The 16,740-nt window shown below is 41.3% G+C and overlaps 1 protein-coding gene across 2 annotated transcripts in view; it reads right to left on the bottom strand.

The window, feature by feature from the left end:
- The window catches only part of LOC143297852 (CD9 antigen-like), a 73,097-nt gene that overhangs the window by 4,246 nt on the left and 52,111 nt on the right, over positions 1–16,740 (bottom strand). For both annotated transcript variants that reach the window (XR_013057317.1, XM_076610377.1), the window contains exons 2-7: positions 13,739–13,981; positions 12,214–12,303; positions 10,002–10,103; positions 5,678–5,764; positions 4,531–4,644; positions 1,213–1,297 (exon numbers count right to left, since the gene is read on the bottom strand). Coding sequence is in view for 1 of the 2 variants with exons in the window: in XM_076610377.1 (XP_076466492.1) it covers positions 1,235–1,297; positions 4,531–4,644; positions 5,678–5,764; positions 10,002–10,103; positions 12,214–12,303; positions 13,739–13,981 (699 nt within the window). In the remaining variant the exon portion in view is untranslated. The remainder of the gene's footprint in view (positions 1–1,212; positions 1,298–4,530; positions 4,645–5,677; positions 5,765–10,001; positions 10,104–12,213; positions 12,304–13,738; positions 13,982–16,740) is intronic.

Below are 16,740 nucleotides of genomic sequence, written 5' to 3'. Positions count from 1 at the left end.
CTGCTAGCAAGTAAACAAGACTGCAGAATAGCCACATACATACCAATACACACTTGGATAGATATGTTATACTAAATAGACTAGGGCACACAAACACACCAAAAAACCCAACACACACACACACACACACACACACGCACACATATGCACATACACACACAAACACTCACACGCATGCACACACACACATCATTACAGTGCATGTTCAACTCTGAAAAAAAGCATTTGCCTATTGACCATAAATGCATCTGACCCCTAAATAAAATGACAGACTCAGTTATAGTTTCTTATGAACACCATGCTTCGCAAACCACCGCACCCCCTAAGAAAAAAAAATGGGAAGGAAGAAAGAAAGAGAGAACAACAACCCAACCTTAACAACAAAAATGAATGACAAAGACATAAACACAGAAGGACACACATAGAGACACACAGACACAGACACACAAGAGAGAGAGAGAGACTGAGGGAGACACACACACACACACACACACACACACAAACACACAGATGCATATACACACCTATGCACACACAGTGGCAAAAAGGTTAACTCTCTCCATACGAATGGCGAAAGAGACGACGTTAACAGCGTTTCACCCCAATTACCATCATCAAAATATTGCAAGTGGAAGGCTCTTATACTGAAGACGTGAATGTTGACAAAGAATACCACAATTCTGACGACGGAAGCTAAAGGTTGGGTCATTCAGACACCCACTGGACATCCGAGGGGTCTGTGTAGAGGAGAAGAGAGGACTGGCCGTACTGAGTGAGTTAAGACACTCATCTGCCAATACAGAGTCTGTGAGGGTTTGTGTTTAAATTCCACTCTCACCCTTTCTCCCGAGATAAACCTGGGTCCAGTGTGCAGCACGCACTTGGCGCACTAAAAAAAGAACCCATGGCAACAAAAGTGTTGTCCTCTGGCAAAATTCTGTGGAAGAAATCCACTCTGATAGCTACACAAATGTATATGCATGCACAAAGCGTGCTGAGTTATGCTGCTGGTCAGGCATCTGCCTAGTAGATTTGGTGTTGCTAGCATATATGGAATTGTCTGAGTGCAGTGACACCACCTTGAGAAACTGAAACTGAAACAGAAACAGACACCCCCTCCACCCTATGCACACATACACACATGCTCATACACACACACACACACACACACACACACACACAGAGAGAAAAGGTATAGGTAGTGTGACTCACGGAGGCTGTGTTCCAGCAGGATCTAATAGCTGCCGCTTCTCCTGACAGAGCAGCACAGTACCAATGTCAAGATCATGGCCAGGATCTGGAGAACAGAACACAACAGAATAAGTCTTCATTACCATGTGTATCAGGGTCACACACACACAGACTACAGACAGATGACGTTATAAATCATGGTTACTGTCATCACACACACAGACTACAGACAGATGACGTTATAAATCATGGTTACTGTCATCACACACACAGACTACAGACAGATGACGTTATAAATCATGGTTACTGTCATCACACACACAGACTACAGACAGATGACGTTATAAATCATGGTTAGTGTCATCACACACACAGACTACAGACAGATGACGTTATAAATCATGGTTAGTGTCATCACACACACAGACTATAGACATTTGGCATTATAAATCATGGTTACTGTCATCACACACACAGACTACAGACAGATGACGTTATAAATCATGGTTACTGTCATCACACACACAGACTACAGACAGATGACGTTATAAATCATGGTTACTGTCATCACACACACAGACTACAGACAGATGACGTTATAAATCATGGTTACTGTCATCACACACACAGACTACAGACAGATGACGTTATAAATCATGGTTACTGTCATCACACACACAGACTACAGACAGAAGGTGACATTATAAATCATGGTTACTGTCATCACACACACAGACAACAGACAGATGACGTTATAAATCATGGTTACTGTCATCACACACACAGACAACAGACAGATGACGTTATAAATCATGGTTACTGTCATCACACACACAGACTACAGACAGATGACGTTATAAATCATGGTTACTGTCATCACACACACAGACTACAGACAGATGACGTTATAAATCATGGTTACTGTCATCACACACACAGACTACAGACAGATGATGTTATAAATCATGGTTACTGTCATCACACACACAGACTACAGACAGATGACGTTATAAATCATGGTTACTGTCATCACACACACAGACTACAGACAGAAGGTGACGTTATAAATCATGGTTACTGTCGTCACACACACAGACTACAGACAGATGACGTTATAAATCATGGTTACTGTCATCACACACACAGACTACAGACAGATGACGTTATAAATCATGGTTACTGTCATCACACACACAGACTACAGACAGATGACGTTATAAATCATGGTTACTGTCATCACACACACAGACTACAGACAGATGACGTTATAAATCATGGTTACTGTCATCACACACACAGACTACAGACAGATGACGTTATTAATCATGGTTAGTGTCATCACACACACAGACTACAGACAAATGACGTTATAAATCATGGTTACTGTCATCACACACACAGACTACAGACAGATGACGTTATAAATCATGGTTACTGTCATCACACACACAGACTACAGACAGAAGGTGACGTTATAAATCATGGTTACTGTCATCACACACACAGACTACAGACAGATGACATTATAAATCATGGTTACTGTCATCACACACACAGACTACAGACAGATGACGTTATAAATCATGGTTACTGTCATCACACACACAGACTACAGACAGATGACGTTATAAATCATGGTTACTGTCATCACACACACAGACTACAGACAGATGACGTTATAAATCATGGTTACCGTCATCACACACACAGACAACAGACAGATGACGTTATAAATCATGGTTACTGTCATCACACACACAGACAACAGACAGATGACGTTATAAATCATGGTTACTGTCATCACACACACAGACTACAGACAGATGACGTTATAAATCATGGTTACTGTCATCACACACACAGACTACAGACAGATGACGTTATAAATCATGGTTACTGTCATCACACACACAGACTACAGACAGATGAAGTTATAAATCATGGTTACTGTCATCACACACACACAGACTACAGACAGAAGGTGACGTTATAAATCATGGTTACTGTCGTCACACACACAGACAACAGAGAGATCATGTCATAAATCATGGTTACTGTCGTCACACACACAGACAACAGAGAGATCATGTCATAAATCATGGTTACTGTCATCACACACAGAGACTACAGACAGATGACGTTATAAATCATGGTTACTGTCATCACACACACAGACTACAGACAGATGAAGTTATAAATCATGGTTACTGTCATCACACACACAGACTACAGACAGATGACGTTATAAATCATGGTTACTGTCATCACACAAACAGACAACAGACAGATGACGTTATAAATCATGGTTACTGTCATCACACACACAGACTACAGACAGATGACGTTATAAATCATGGTTACTGTCATCACACACACAGACTACAGACAGATGACGTTATAAATCATGGTTACTGTCATCACACACACAGACTACAGACAGATGACGTTATTAATCATGGTTAGTGTCATCACACACACAGACTACAGACAAATGACGTTATAAATCATGGTTACTGTCATCACACACACAGACTACAGACAGATGACGTTATAAATCATGGTTACTGTCATCACACACACAGACTACAGACAGAAGGTGACGTTATAAATCATGGTTACTGTCATCACACACACAGACTACAGACAGATGACATTATAAATCATGGTTACTGTCATCACACACACAGACTACAGACAGATGACGTTATAAATCATGGTTACTGTCATCACACACACAGACTACAGACAGATGACGTTATAAATCATGGTTACCGTCATCACACACACAGACAACAGACAGATGACGTTATAAATCATGGTTACTGTCATCACACACACAGACTACAGACAGATGAAGTTATAAATCATGGTTACTGTCATCACACACACAGACTACAGACAGATGAAGTTATAAATCATGGTTACTGTCATCACACACACAGACTACAGACAGATGACGTTATAAATCATGGTTACTGTCATCACACACACAGACTACAGACAGAAGGTGACGTTATAAATCATGGTTACTGTCATCACACACACAGACTACAGACAGAAGGTGACGTTATAAATCATGGTTACTGTCATCACACACACAGACAACAGACAGATGACGTTATAAATCATGGTTACTGTCATCACACACACAGACTACAGACAGATGACGTTATAAATCATGGTTACTGTCATCACACACACAGACTACAGACAGAAGGTGACGTTATAAATCATGGTTACTGTCATCACACACACAGACTACAGACAGATGACGTTATAAATCATGGTTACTGTCATCACACACACAGACTACAGACACAAACTGATGTACATCCTCACCAGTGCCCCAGCCACTCCCAGTGCCGCGGCCATAGCGATGGTCATCTTGTCGGAGAAGAACTGTTTGACGCCAATGCTTTCCTGCACGTCTTTGAAGTAGGGGTCGAAGCAACCCTGCAAGCAACACACTTACCATGAAATATGTTACACATTATAATACAAAACAAGAAACACATTGTATTGAAAAATCAAGCTCACTTTCAATGAAACATGTTATGTGTTATAATACAACACACTTTCCATGAAACATCGGAAACAGGAGGGTCGTGCCAACCAGTAGCCACCTTCTGCCCACGTCCTTCATAAACAAACTGCAACAGGTTTCATTTCCCTCCCTTCCCCATCTCTCTTTTTCTCTAAGTGTGTGCGTGCGTGCATGTTCAAGCTGTGAAGGGGATGAGTTTTTTGTCCTGGATGCTGTTAGCTGACTGAATCATGCAGTTTTCAGTTTCAGTTTTTGTCCTGGATGCTGTTAGCTGACTGAATCATGCAGTTTTCAGTTTCAGTTTTTGTCCTGGATGCTGTTAGCTGACTGAATCATGCAGTTTTCAGTTTTTGTCCTGGATGCTGTTAGCTGACTGAATCATGCAGTTTCTGACTGAATCATGCAGTTTTCAGTTTCAGTTTTTGTCCTGGATGCTGTTAGCTGACTGAATCATGCAGTTTTCAGTTTCAGTTTTTGTCCTGGATGCTGTCAGCTGACTGAATCATGCAGTTTTCAGTTTCAGTTTTTGTCCTGGATGCTGTTGGCTGACTGAATCATGCAGTTTTCAGTTTCAGTTTCTCAAGAAGGTGTCACTGCATTCGGACAAATCCATATGTGATACACCACATGTGCCAGGCAGATGCCTGACCAGCAGCACAACCCTATGCAGCCTTAGTCAGGCCTTGAGTGCATGCCTATATATCTGTGTACCTATCAGAGTGGATTTCTTCAACAGAATCTTGCCAGAGGGCAACACTTTTGTTGCCGTGGGTTCTTTTTCAGTGCGCCACGCATGCTGCACTCAGGGGATCTCAGTTTATCGTCTCATCTGAAAGACTAGACGCTCAGTTTCATTTTTCCAGTCGAACTTTGGAGAAAGAGCGAGAGAGCAGGAAATGAGCCCAGACCCTGGCAGAATCATGCAGATGTGGGCACACTCACCTTGTTGTAGACTAGGGGGGAACAGGAGGCAGGAGGCAGCTGCAGCTTGTAGTCACTGATTCCATTTTCTGCTCCACAGCAGTCATACTGCACGACAGAGAGGAGGTCACCATGAACACAAGGGAATACCAGTACGTCACAAATTCAAACAACTGGGTGAAGAAATGAATGAATGATTATTATAAAAAAAAACTGTAGGCAACCTTCTGATGTTTCTGTCAGTCTTTTTTTTTTTTCTCTTTGTCAAATTTCAATCTTCTTCTTTTTTTTTCCCTTTAAAAAAAAATCCAATTTCAAAATATACATATAAGTGCATACATGCACTGAAACACTGGAAGAGGAAGAGGAAGAAAAAGATGATAACAATAAAAATGACAATAAAAGGTGATAGTAAGGAAGAAAGGGATCCGATACAGATAGACAGGTGACAGAGACAGCATCAACTAGAAAACACAAAAACAAGGTGACAGAGACAGCATCAACTAGAAAACACAGAAACAAAGTGACAGAGACAGCATCAACTAGAAAACACAAAAACAAAGTGACAGAGACAGCATCAACTAGAAAACACAGAAACAAGGTGACAAAGACAGCATCAACTAGAAAACACAAAAACAAGGTGACAGAGACAGCATCAACTAGAAAACACAAAAACAAAGTGACAGAGACAGCAACAACTAGAAAACACAAAAACAAGGTGACAGAGACAGCATCAACTAGAAAACACAGAAACAAAGTGACAGAGACAGCATCAACTAGAAAACACAAAAACAAGGTGACAGAGACAGCATCAACTAGAAAACACAAAAACAAAGTGACAGAGACAGCAACAACTAGAAAACACAAAAACACGGTGACAGAGACAGCATCAACTAGAAAACACAAAAACAAGGTGACAGAGACAGCATCAACTAGAAAACACAGAAACAAGGTGACAGAGACAGCATCAACTAGAAAACACAGAAACAAAGTGACAGAGACAGCATCAACTAGAAAACACAAAAACAGTTAGATTAACAACCTTTTACAAACGTCACTCACTATTTTTATTTCATATAACCAGTGTAAAAAAAAAAAAGTAAGTATGAAACAAACATACACATGAATATGCATGCGTCGGTAAGTTAATAAGCAAATGACAGCAAACAAGAAATGAAAATAAGAGAGAGAGAAAAGAAGTGAATAACCAAGACAGACAAATAAAACAGTGATTTCAAACATCTGCCACACTGAAGGCACACAGTCTGACTATTCCCCCTGACTGCATAAATGTCCACGTGAAGAGAAACGCTGCCTACTTTCATGAACAGTCCAACAACAGCACTGGGTATTGCATGCATAACAAGCTGGCCGATGACTGCATTCTCTGGCACCATTTCTGGCCTCAGAGCAGTATCAACACAGACAACAACATATTGGCAGTATCATCCTGGTTCACCTAATCCGGATTCACCTATGCTGAGTCACCTATTCCCTATTTGCCTGTCACTACATTTGTGATCCAGATTAGCCTATTTCCAAGTCGTCTTTGTTCTGATTTGATGTTGTCATTAAAACGCTGTTAGAGAGACTTCTCCTGCACTGCAAACAGTTTTCAGCTGCTCCAAAAGTCCATTCTTTAATGTCTGTGTACAGGGCTGTCTGTTCTGTTGGCCATCTGAGCACTGGCATCTGTCCACAAATATTATGTTAATTCTCAGCAATTTACTGATGGTGTGTGTGTGTGTACGTGTGTGTGTGTGTGTGTGTGTGTGTGTGTGTGTGTGTGTACGTGTGTGTGTGTGTGTGTGTGTGTGTGTGTGTGTGTGTGTGTGTGTGTGTGTGTGTGTACGTGTGTGTGTGTGTGTGTGTGTGTGTGTGTGTGTGTGTGTGTTTGAGAGAGAGGCTGAACATGCAAAACGGGATAGGTGGGTACACCAAATAGGACAAAGAGCTAAACACTCAAGAGGCTGTCAAGATGGAGGCATTCTCAAAGGGTATGCAGATCTGGAACAGACGAATCAGACCTGCCCCACCATGGTAAAATGGTGCAGAGATTGAGGGAGTGCCTCCCTCATTGTGAACAGGAACTACTTTTGTCACTTTGTCAGAATGTACAATCATTGCCCTTTCTGAACAGGAAACTGACACAACTGAAATCATGACTGCCTGAGTGATAGAAAAAAAAAAAAACAAGAGAGGCAAGGCCTTGAAGACTCACTTGTGATAAATTACGTCCCCTAGCATTAATTACAGAGTAATTTCCCTTTTTTACTATCTGCACCAAAACGTTTGCAAAATAAATAAAAATTCCATGCTTAGCAAAAGAAGTTCCTGTTTGAACAAAAAATGATAATAATGACTCCTCTTGCTGATGTGTCAGAATAAGAGGTCAAAGTGCCAAGTTTAGAGAATACAAAAAATATAAATATAACAGTAAATGCAGTTTGCATATAATTAGGCTTCTTTTATTATTTTTTTGTGCCCATCCCAGAAGTGCAATATTGTTTTAAACAAGATGACTGGAAAGAACTGAATTTTTCCTATTTTTATGCCAAATTTAGTGTCAACTGACAAATTATGTGCAGAGAAAATGTCAATGTTAAAGTTTACCACGGACACACAGACACACGGACACACACACACACACACACACAGAGACAACCGAACACCGGATTAAAACACAGACTCATTTTGTTTACACAAGTGAGTCAAAAACCAAACCCAAACACCTCCAACACATTAATGTGCTGACTTGAGGATCTAGCTATGACTTTATTCAGTAGAGAACAGATAAATCTTAATATACCATTGGTAACCTTGCAGCCTCCTTCAGTCTTTCGACTGAATATATGTTTGTAAAATGATATGTTTGTTCTTTGCTTTCTTTGTTATTCTGTGTGTGCATTTGCTCCTGTTAAGATTTTTTTTCTAAGTCGACCTCTTCCATTTGTATATGCTTGCTGTGGTTTGATCGCAGGGCGTGCTCTTGGAGTTGATTTGTGTGCAGTCGTGATGATTTATGGTGTGGTTCTGTGAGGCCTGCTTCCTTGGTGCATGTTTTGACTAGGGTAAATGTGACATGTTTTTATCTCGCTGTCATTTGGGCCATTGTGATGTGAGACTGTGGTATTGCCTGTGATTGATTTACATATTTCAATACCACTTTGTTTGAAGTATGTTAATTTTAGCCAGTGTGATGTGAGATAATCTGAAATATGTATATTTTCAGCAAATGTAATGTGAGACTATGTCTATTTATCTGTCTATTTATCTATTTTATCTTATATCTATCTATCTATCTATCTATCTATATATATATATATATATATATACATATATTATGTCACTTAGTTTTAAATTTGTATATTTTACTGCAAAGTGTGGTGAGCCCCATTTGAGATGAGGGTATGGTATTAGCCTGCATATTCTTCTTCTTAGTATTATTATTATTTCTGTTGCGGCAGTCTATGCTGAGTCAGAGTAACACACATCTTTCTGGAAAATATGGCCTTGCAATAGATTTTTTTTTTTTTTTTTTTATCAAAAGAGAAGAACGAACACTCAAACATGTTAGTGTCAGCACTAAAGTGAAGCAGTGAAGAGAGAAGGAACAGTGACAGAAGACAGGGTCTGCACCAACTTCTTCTTCTTCTTCTGCGTTCGTGGGCTGCAACTCCCACGTTCACTCGTATGTACACGAGTGGGCCTTTACGTGTATGACCGTTTTTACCCCGCCATGTAGGCAGCCATACTCCGTTTTCGGGGGTGTGCATGCTGGGTATGTTCTTGTTTCCATAACCCACCGAACGCTGACATGGATTACAGGATCTTTAACGTGCGTATTTGATCTTCTGCTTGCACATACACACGAAGGGGGTTCAGGCACTAGCAGGTCTGCACATATGTTGACCTTGGAGATCGTAAAAATCTCCACCCTTTACCCACCAGGCGCCGTCACCGTGATTCGAACCCGGGACCCTCAGACTGACAGTCCAACGCTTTAACCACTCGGCTATTGCGCCCGTCCGGTCTGCACCAACAAAAAGCGACAACTCAGCTCAGCACATTGTTATCTCCCTTCTCTACATAAAGTGAAGGGCAGCAAGTGTACAATCTAAATGACTGATTCCAATATAAGTCAAAAATAATTAATGTAACTCTTTACTCTGTCGTTACTTTTCAGTGAAATGAGTCTTCTGTTAAAGCACGGCAGAAAAAACGATCACACAAACACACACTCCACCAACTACTCAACCAACCATACAAAAAAAAACAAAAACCCCCCCAAAAAACACAGCTGATTTCTTCGTGCTTCTCAGTGAAGTCTTTTCATGGTACAGACCCTCTTTTGCACGGCATCCATGAAGTTTTTCGACTCCTCATCACTGTCATAGTTCCTCACACCGCTGTCCAGAGCATCACGGATGATTGGTGCCAGCCGCTCCTGTAATCAGCAAAAATACGAATTCATTCATTCATTGTTTTGTGTGAAGTGGTTTTGGTATTATTTTGTGTTTATAAATGTCATAGTAGGTATGCTTTACTGCTTTACATGTGTGTGTGAGTGCACATGTGTGCATGTGTGTGTGTGTGTGTGCATATATATGAGAGAGAGAGAGAGAGAGAGAGAGAGAGAGAGAGAGAGAGAGAGAGAGAGAGAGAGAGAGAGTTTGTGTGTGTGAATATGTGTGTGCATGTACTTATTTGTACTCAATTCTGTTTCTGTGTCTTTGTAAGAAAGCATGTATGATGTGGTTGCAATAACACAGAGCTCTAACAAAATACACAATATAGACATTACTGAATGACTTTGTGTGGGTGTATAGATGAACTGCAGTAATAGCATGCCTCACGAACACATGCATGAGTAAGGCTGACTTAATAAAATTGTTCAGAAAAACAAACAACCGATTATGGGGAATTAGTGAACTAGCATGAAGGTAAGACATGATAGTCTGAAATGGAGATGGACTTTTTAAGAAAAACCTACATAAAGATAAAAAACAAAACATATCAATGTTCTAAACATGAAAAAGAGATAATGATAATGATAACAATAACAATAGCAATTATAATGCAATTTACAAATGGCCATATATAAGTGCACATATGCACACACATACACAAGCACATTCAAACACACAGAGAAATCAGCACATGACCAATACCATTCAGACAGAAAATGGTATCTCATTACGACAATAGTGATAATTATCGTCATCATACTCACAATATTTATGAATGCTATTTCAAAATCACACATTCTTAAACCACACACACACACACACACACAGACACAGACAGACACACATTCACAAACGTCATAGCTGACATGGCATAAAGCTAAAAACCACAACCACTTACACTGATTACATCCCTAGCAGATGATAGTCACAAAAATGTAAACACTGCCTGCAGGACTCAAATTTTCTATGTTCACACAGGCTCTCCCCCTGCCCCCCCCCCCTCCCCTCCTCCACCTTCCCCACCCCTCCTGATGTATACACTGCCTGCAAGACTCTTGTTCTCCCCTCCCCTTCCCCCTCCTCCCCCCACCACCATTTCCCCCACAGCTGCCCCTCCCCCCCCCCTCCCATCTTTGTCCTGCAGAACCACCACCAGCAGTCATGAAGCTGAAGTTTATGTTCTCTGCACTGAACATTGCGCCTTCACTGGGTGTCCATTGCCTGGTCTGTTGTGTTAACCATTGTAGATCTGTTTCTACATTGTCAAACCCAGTCCTCTCTCTCCCCCCTCCCTCCCCCTTGCAAACCTCCACCCTCCCTACCCCCCACCCTGGCCCTCTCGATTAGACTAAAAAAATCCAACTATTATTTACCCTTTCTGTGTAAACTATTCCTATTTTTTTTTTCTTGTATTCTACTCATTTCAATCACTCACCAAATAAAGTGTGGATCATGACTAATTTGTTGAACAGTCAAGTTCAAGGAATAAAATGAGCTCATTTTCTTTCTCTTCCTCTCACACACTCATACACACTCACACTTGTACGCAAGCACACACACACACACACACACACACACACACACACACACACACGCAGAGGAGGAGGAGAAGAAAAAAAAAAGTTTTGTGTACGGGTACATTACTTGCAGTGCATTGACAGGGATTCTTTCTTTCTGTTTATCTGATTTTGTGGGCTGCAACTCCATGAAAAACTCACAATTACCAGCCGGCTTTTAAATGTATGACCATTTTTTTCCCCCCGCCAATAAAGCACTAGTACTCTACTGATCTATATGGATATGGGAATACACACATACACTCTCTCTCTCTCTCCACATTGTTCTGGAATGTGACAATTTGTGTTCACTGATCCCCTTCATGAGGGGCCATGGCCTTTATTGAATAAAAATGTTCGTTCTCTCTCTCTCTCTCACACATGCATAAGCTGAAAAAAAAACAGAAAAAAAAAAAAAAAAAAAAAAAGAAAAAGAAAAAAAAGAGGACCCAGCGCACAGGCTGGATAATATAGCATTTGAAGGATATATAATAAAGGGAAGTAACTGCAGTTCTATGACTGACAGGAATACCTTGTCCACGTCAATTTCATCTTTCTTGATGTACAGGTAGATGCCAACACCAACAAGGGCTGCGAAGATGATGAACAGCAGTCCGAAGCACTGTGGAAATCATGCTCACATCAACACACTGGTATCCAATAGATAACAACATGCATGCATTGAGTCTGTTGCACATTCTTCTTCACAAGGCAGGAGAAAATATATATATATTTCTTCACCTTTTTCTCTCTCTCTCTTTTTTTTTTTTCCCCCCCCACATTAATTTTCCTGTCAGTACAAAATGTCTGTTTCCCAGGTATTGTTCTAAGTGGGCTTAAAGCAGTGTTGTCTAAAAAAAAAAAAAAAAAAAAAGACAAAACAAAACAAAAAGAATAAATAAAAAAAAGTCTGTTACATATTTGCATGAAATAAAACATAAATTATGATGCATTCATTTCATAATGCAATTGTACAAACGATATGATAAATTCTTAATAAATTTGTGTAAAATATAAAATGATATGCATTCATTTGTCATAGATTTGTGTAAACTACGAAACAATTAAAATTAATTCTGAAACACACTTGTATAAAGTTCAAATCATATGCATGAATTCTGTGGTACATTTGTAAAAATTACAAAATAATTTGCATTAATTCTGCAATTGATTTGCATAATATACAATACAAAACAAAGAGCATTATCATGTAATGGCATTTGTATAAAATATCAAATAACATCAATTATTTCGTTAACACATTTGTAAATCAATACAACATGCATATAAAAAATAAAACATGCATTAATGGTGCAATATATTTTTGTATAAACAAGTAACTGAGTCAAGTGACAAACAGTGATTCTCTTAGTCAAGTGAAATTTGAGTTGTGATATCAAGTTCCAATATATCTGAGTTAAATGACAACTGGTGACATATCCGAGTCAAATTCCTGTCTCTGAGGTTAGTGACTTTCTGAGTCAAGCGACAATTCTGAGTCATGTGGCATCTCATGATGTGTCTGAGTCAAGTTACATATTTGAGTTAAGTGACAACTGGTGACATTTCAGAGTGAAGCAATGTCTGCATCTGACTGTGAAAGAAGGTTTAAGCTCATTGAGATGGATTTCTTATGTTCCCAAATGTGTGTGCATTGTTTCTGAAGCTTCCAAAATGCTGCTGTATGAGTGTATGGAGAAAGGAGTGGGAGTTGCCAGAGATGCTGGATGAATGGGGGAAGAGGGGTGCAGGGGGGTGGGGTGGGGGTTAAAAGGGGGAGGATGAGGGAGAGGGTGACAGGGTGCAGTGGAGGAGGAGGTTAAAAAAAATCATATGAGAAACAAGTGATATTTTTGAGTGGCTTTATATGTAAGGTTTTTTCTTTTTTTCTTCACATTTTCAGTGTGTTGTACTTTTACATATGTAAAAATGCTATTTAAAATTTTTTTTCATGAGGTCATTTAAGTGATTTGATTGACTGATCATACGGAGCATTTCAAACTGACTTGACAGAAGCTTACGATCTCATCAAATCCCACGGGGCAAGCAACACTCACCGTGGCCAGCAGGCACTGACTCTCCCGCACGGCCCCGCAGTATCCAAGGAAGGCGATGATGACGGTGATGGCCCCGAAGACGATGAGGATGTAGGCGAGGGTCTGGTAGAGGTTGGGGTCTGAGACATCGCTGTAGTTGATGATGAAGGGACTCTCGTCGCCCACCGCCTCGTCCACAAACTTGCCAGAGTCCTTGTCCACCACCATCCACACCCCAACACCAACGATGGCAAAGCCAAGGATCTGTTCAAAGTGGACAGAGAAAAACATTTCTTTTATATATATATATATATATATATATATATAAAAGGGTCACGGACAACTGTGCTGCTACGCATATGTGCACAAACTCATCTGCGCACGTGCACACACGCACGCACACACACGCAAGCACACACACATACACGCATGTGCACACACACATTCTTACATACACAGCCACACTCCAATGCCCACAATGGCAAAGCCAAGTATTTGTTTAAAAAAAAAATATAGTGGACAGCGAAAAGAAAGTTGAAAAAAAAAGAAAAGAAAAATGGTCACTGACAACTGCGCTGAAAAGTGCGCGCACACCCACACCCACACCCACCCACACACACACCAATGCCTAAAATGTCAAAGCCAAGTGGACGGGGGGGGAAAGAAAAAAAAAAGAAAAGAAAAGAAAAAGACATGGACGTACAGCTGTGCTGGAGTGCATATATGCACAAATCCCCACAACCAGGCACACCTGGCACACCCACATATTCATATACCCCCCTCCCCAGCCCACACACACACATACCCTACATACCCACCCACCACTCAGTCCCCCACGCACATACCCTATGTACCCACACCCATCTATGCAAGCACACATCCAACATCCACTCAAGCATGCAAACTTGCACACCCACCCACAACGCCCCACCATCCACCCCCCCATACAAAAACACAGATTTGGGGGAGTTAGTTTGCAGCCATAAACACAAACGGATTTATGGATTGAATCCCCCATCCCCCCTCCATTTCAAAAGAGACAGAGATTGTACAGACAGAAAGGTAGTCAGGCAGAAAATAAGATGAAGGAATTCTCCCCAGGCCTTGCTGTATATCTTTCAAATACAGAACCCCTTTGTAAACCTGTGTGGCTTTTCTCACAACAAGCCCTTGGCCTTATCTCCCTTGGGTGTCTTTTTAGCAGGTGCATGTGGAATGCGCATGAACCAATTTCCGTCAGACGTTCATTTCCCCTTATAATCAGTCAGTCTTGTGTGTTAATCATACATTGCTGCAAATAGTTCCTGTTGGTATCATTAGTTTGTATGGAATAATGCCTATGGGGATTACTGTATGTATGTATGTATGTATGTATGTATGTATGTATGTATATATATATGTCTTTTTCACTGGTCTTGTCCTCAGTGTGATTCACATAACATCCAGCCAGGTATTCAACTCATCTGTTTCTGTTCTCTTCCTCTTTCACTCTTTCTGCATTTCTTCACACACACCCCTCCTCCCCCCCCCCCTCTCCTATCCTCCACAAGGGGTGTGGTATGCAATAGCCTCTGGCAAACTGTGCAATAGATCATCTGACACTGAGTCAGTGTATGAGTGGATCAGGCTGTACTGGTCAAGGAATAAGGACAGACTGTATTTAAAACAAACAACAAAACAACAACAACAAAAAAAACAACCAACCAACCAAACTGAAAAAATGTGATGGGTTGTGTAGGACAAAAACTGGTCAGTTCTCGCAAGAATGTGTAGCTGTCATGGCAAACCTTTTCCCAATGGCAGTTCCCCTTCTTTTCGTTTCAGTGTTACATTTTCATTTCTCTCAACTCTTCACCCCTTCTTGTTTGTTTGTTTGCTCACCTTTAACATTCCCTTCTGACACCACCCCCTACCCCCCACCCCCACCCCCTTAGTTTTACTTAAATTATCCTTTCTCATTTTCTTTAAAGCTTTCAAGGATGAAGAGATTTGCCAGGTCTGGTGAGTTTGACAGGAGAGTCAGTGTAACATGTGTCAGGAGGGTGCCACGTTGTTCCCCACAGAGCACCACTCCCCCTCGCCCCCCCCCCCCCCCCCCCTCCCCCCACCCCCCAACCCTCCAGGTATGTCACCTGGTACATGTTCCTCAGCCTGACTTGATTGAAGGAGAAGGCTGCTGCCCTGCTGCTGCTGCTGCTTGGTCTGTATATGTGTGTTTTACTCTTACAGCCCTGCCTGTCACTGCCATCGTGTGTGAATGTATATCATGGCCTCTACTCTTCCATCATGTATCTATGTATGTATGTGTACCACAGCCTCTTCTGTCATGTCTGTATGTGCATCATGGCCTCTTCTGTCATGCATCATGGCCTCCCTGTCATGTCTGTATGTGCATCATGGCCTCTTCTGTCATGTCTGTATGTGCATCATGGCCTCTTCTGTCATGTCTGTATGTGTATCACGGCCTCTTCTGTCATGTCTGTATGTGTATCATGGCCTCTTCTGTCATGTCTGTATGTGCATCACAGCCTCTTCTGTCATGTCTGTAAGTGCATCATGGCCTCCCTGTCATGTCTGTATGTGCATCATGGCCTCCCTGTCATGTCTGTATGTGCACCACGGCCTCTTCTGTCATGTCTGTATGTGCATCATGGCCTCTTGTCATGTCTGTATGTGCATCACGGCCTCTTCTGTCATGTCTGTATGTGCATCATGGCCTCCCTGTCATGTCTGTATGTGCACCATGGCCTCTTCTGTCATGTCTGTATGTGCACCATGGCCTCCCTGTCATGTCTGTATGTGCATCATGGCCTCTTCTGTCATGTCTGTATGTGCATCATGGCCTCTTGTCATGTCTGTATGTGCATCACGGCCTCTTCTGTCATGTCTGTATGTGCATCACGGCCTCTTCTGTCATGTCTGTATGTGCATCACGGCCTCTTCCGTCATGTCTGTATGTGCACCATGGCCTCTTCTGTCATGTCTGTATGTGCATCACGGCCTCTTCTGTCATGTCTGTATGT

This window comes from Babylonia areolata, chromosome 2 (genome assembly GCF_041734735.1).
Source record: "Babylonia areolata isolate BAREFJ2019XMU chromosome 2, ASM4173473v1, whole genome shotgun sequence".
NCBI classification, from domain to species: domain Eukaryota; kingdom Metazoa; phylum Mollusca; class Gastropoda; order Neogastropoda; family Buccinidae; genus Babylonia; species Babylonia areolata.
The sequence above is the reverse complement of the archived record's forward strand: the minus strand, read 5'-3'. Positions and strand labels throughout refer to the sequence as shown.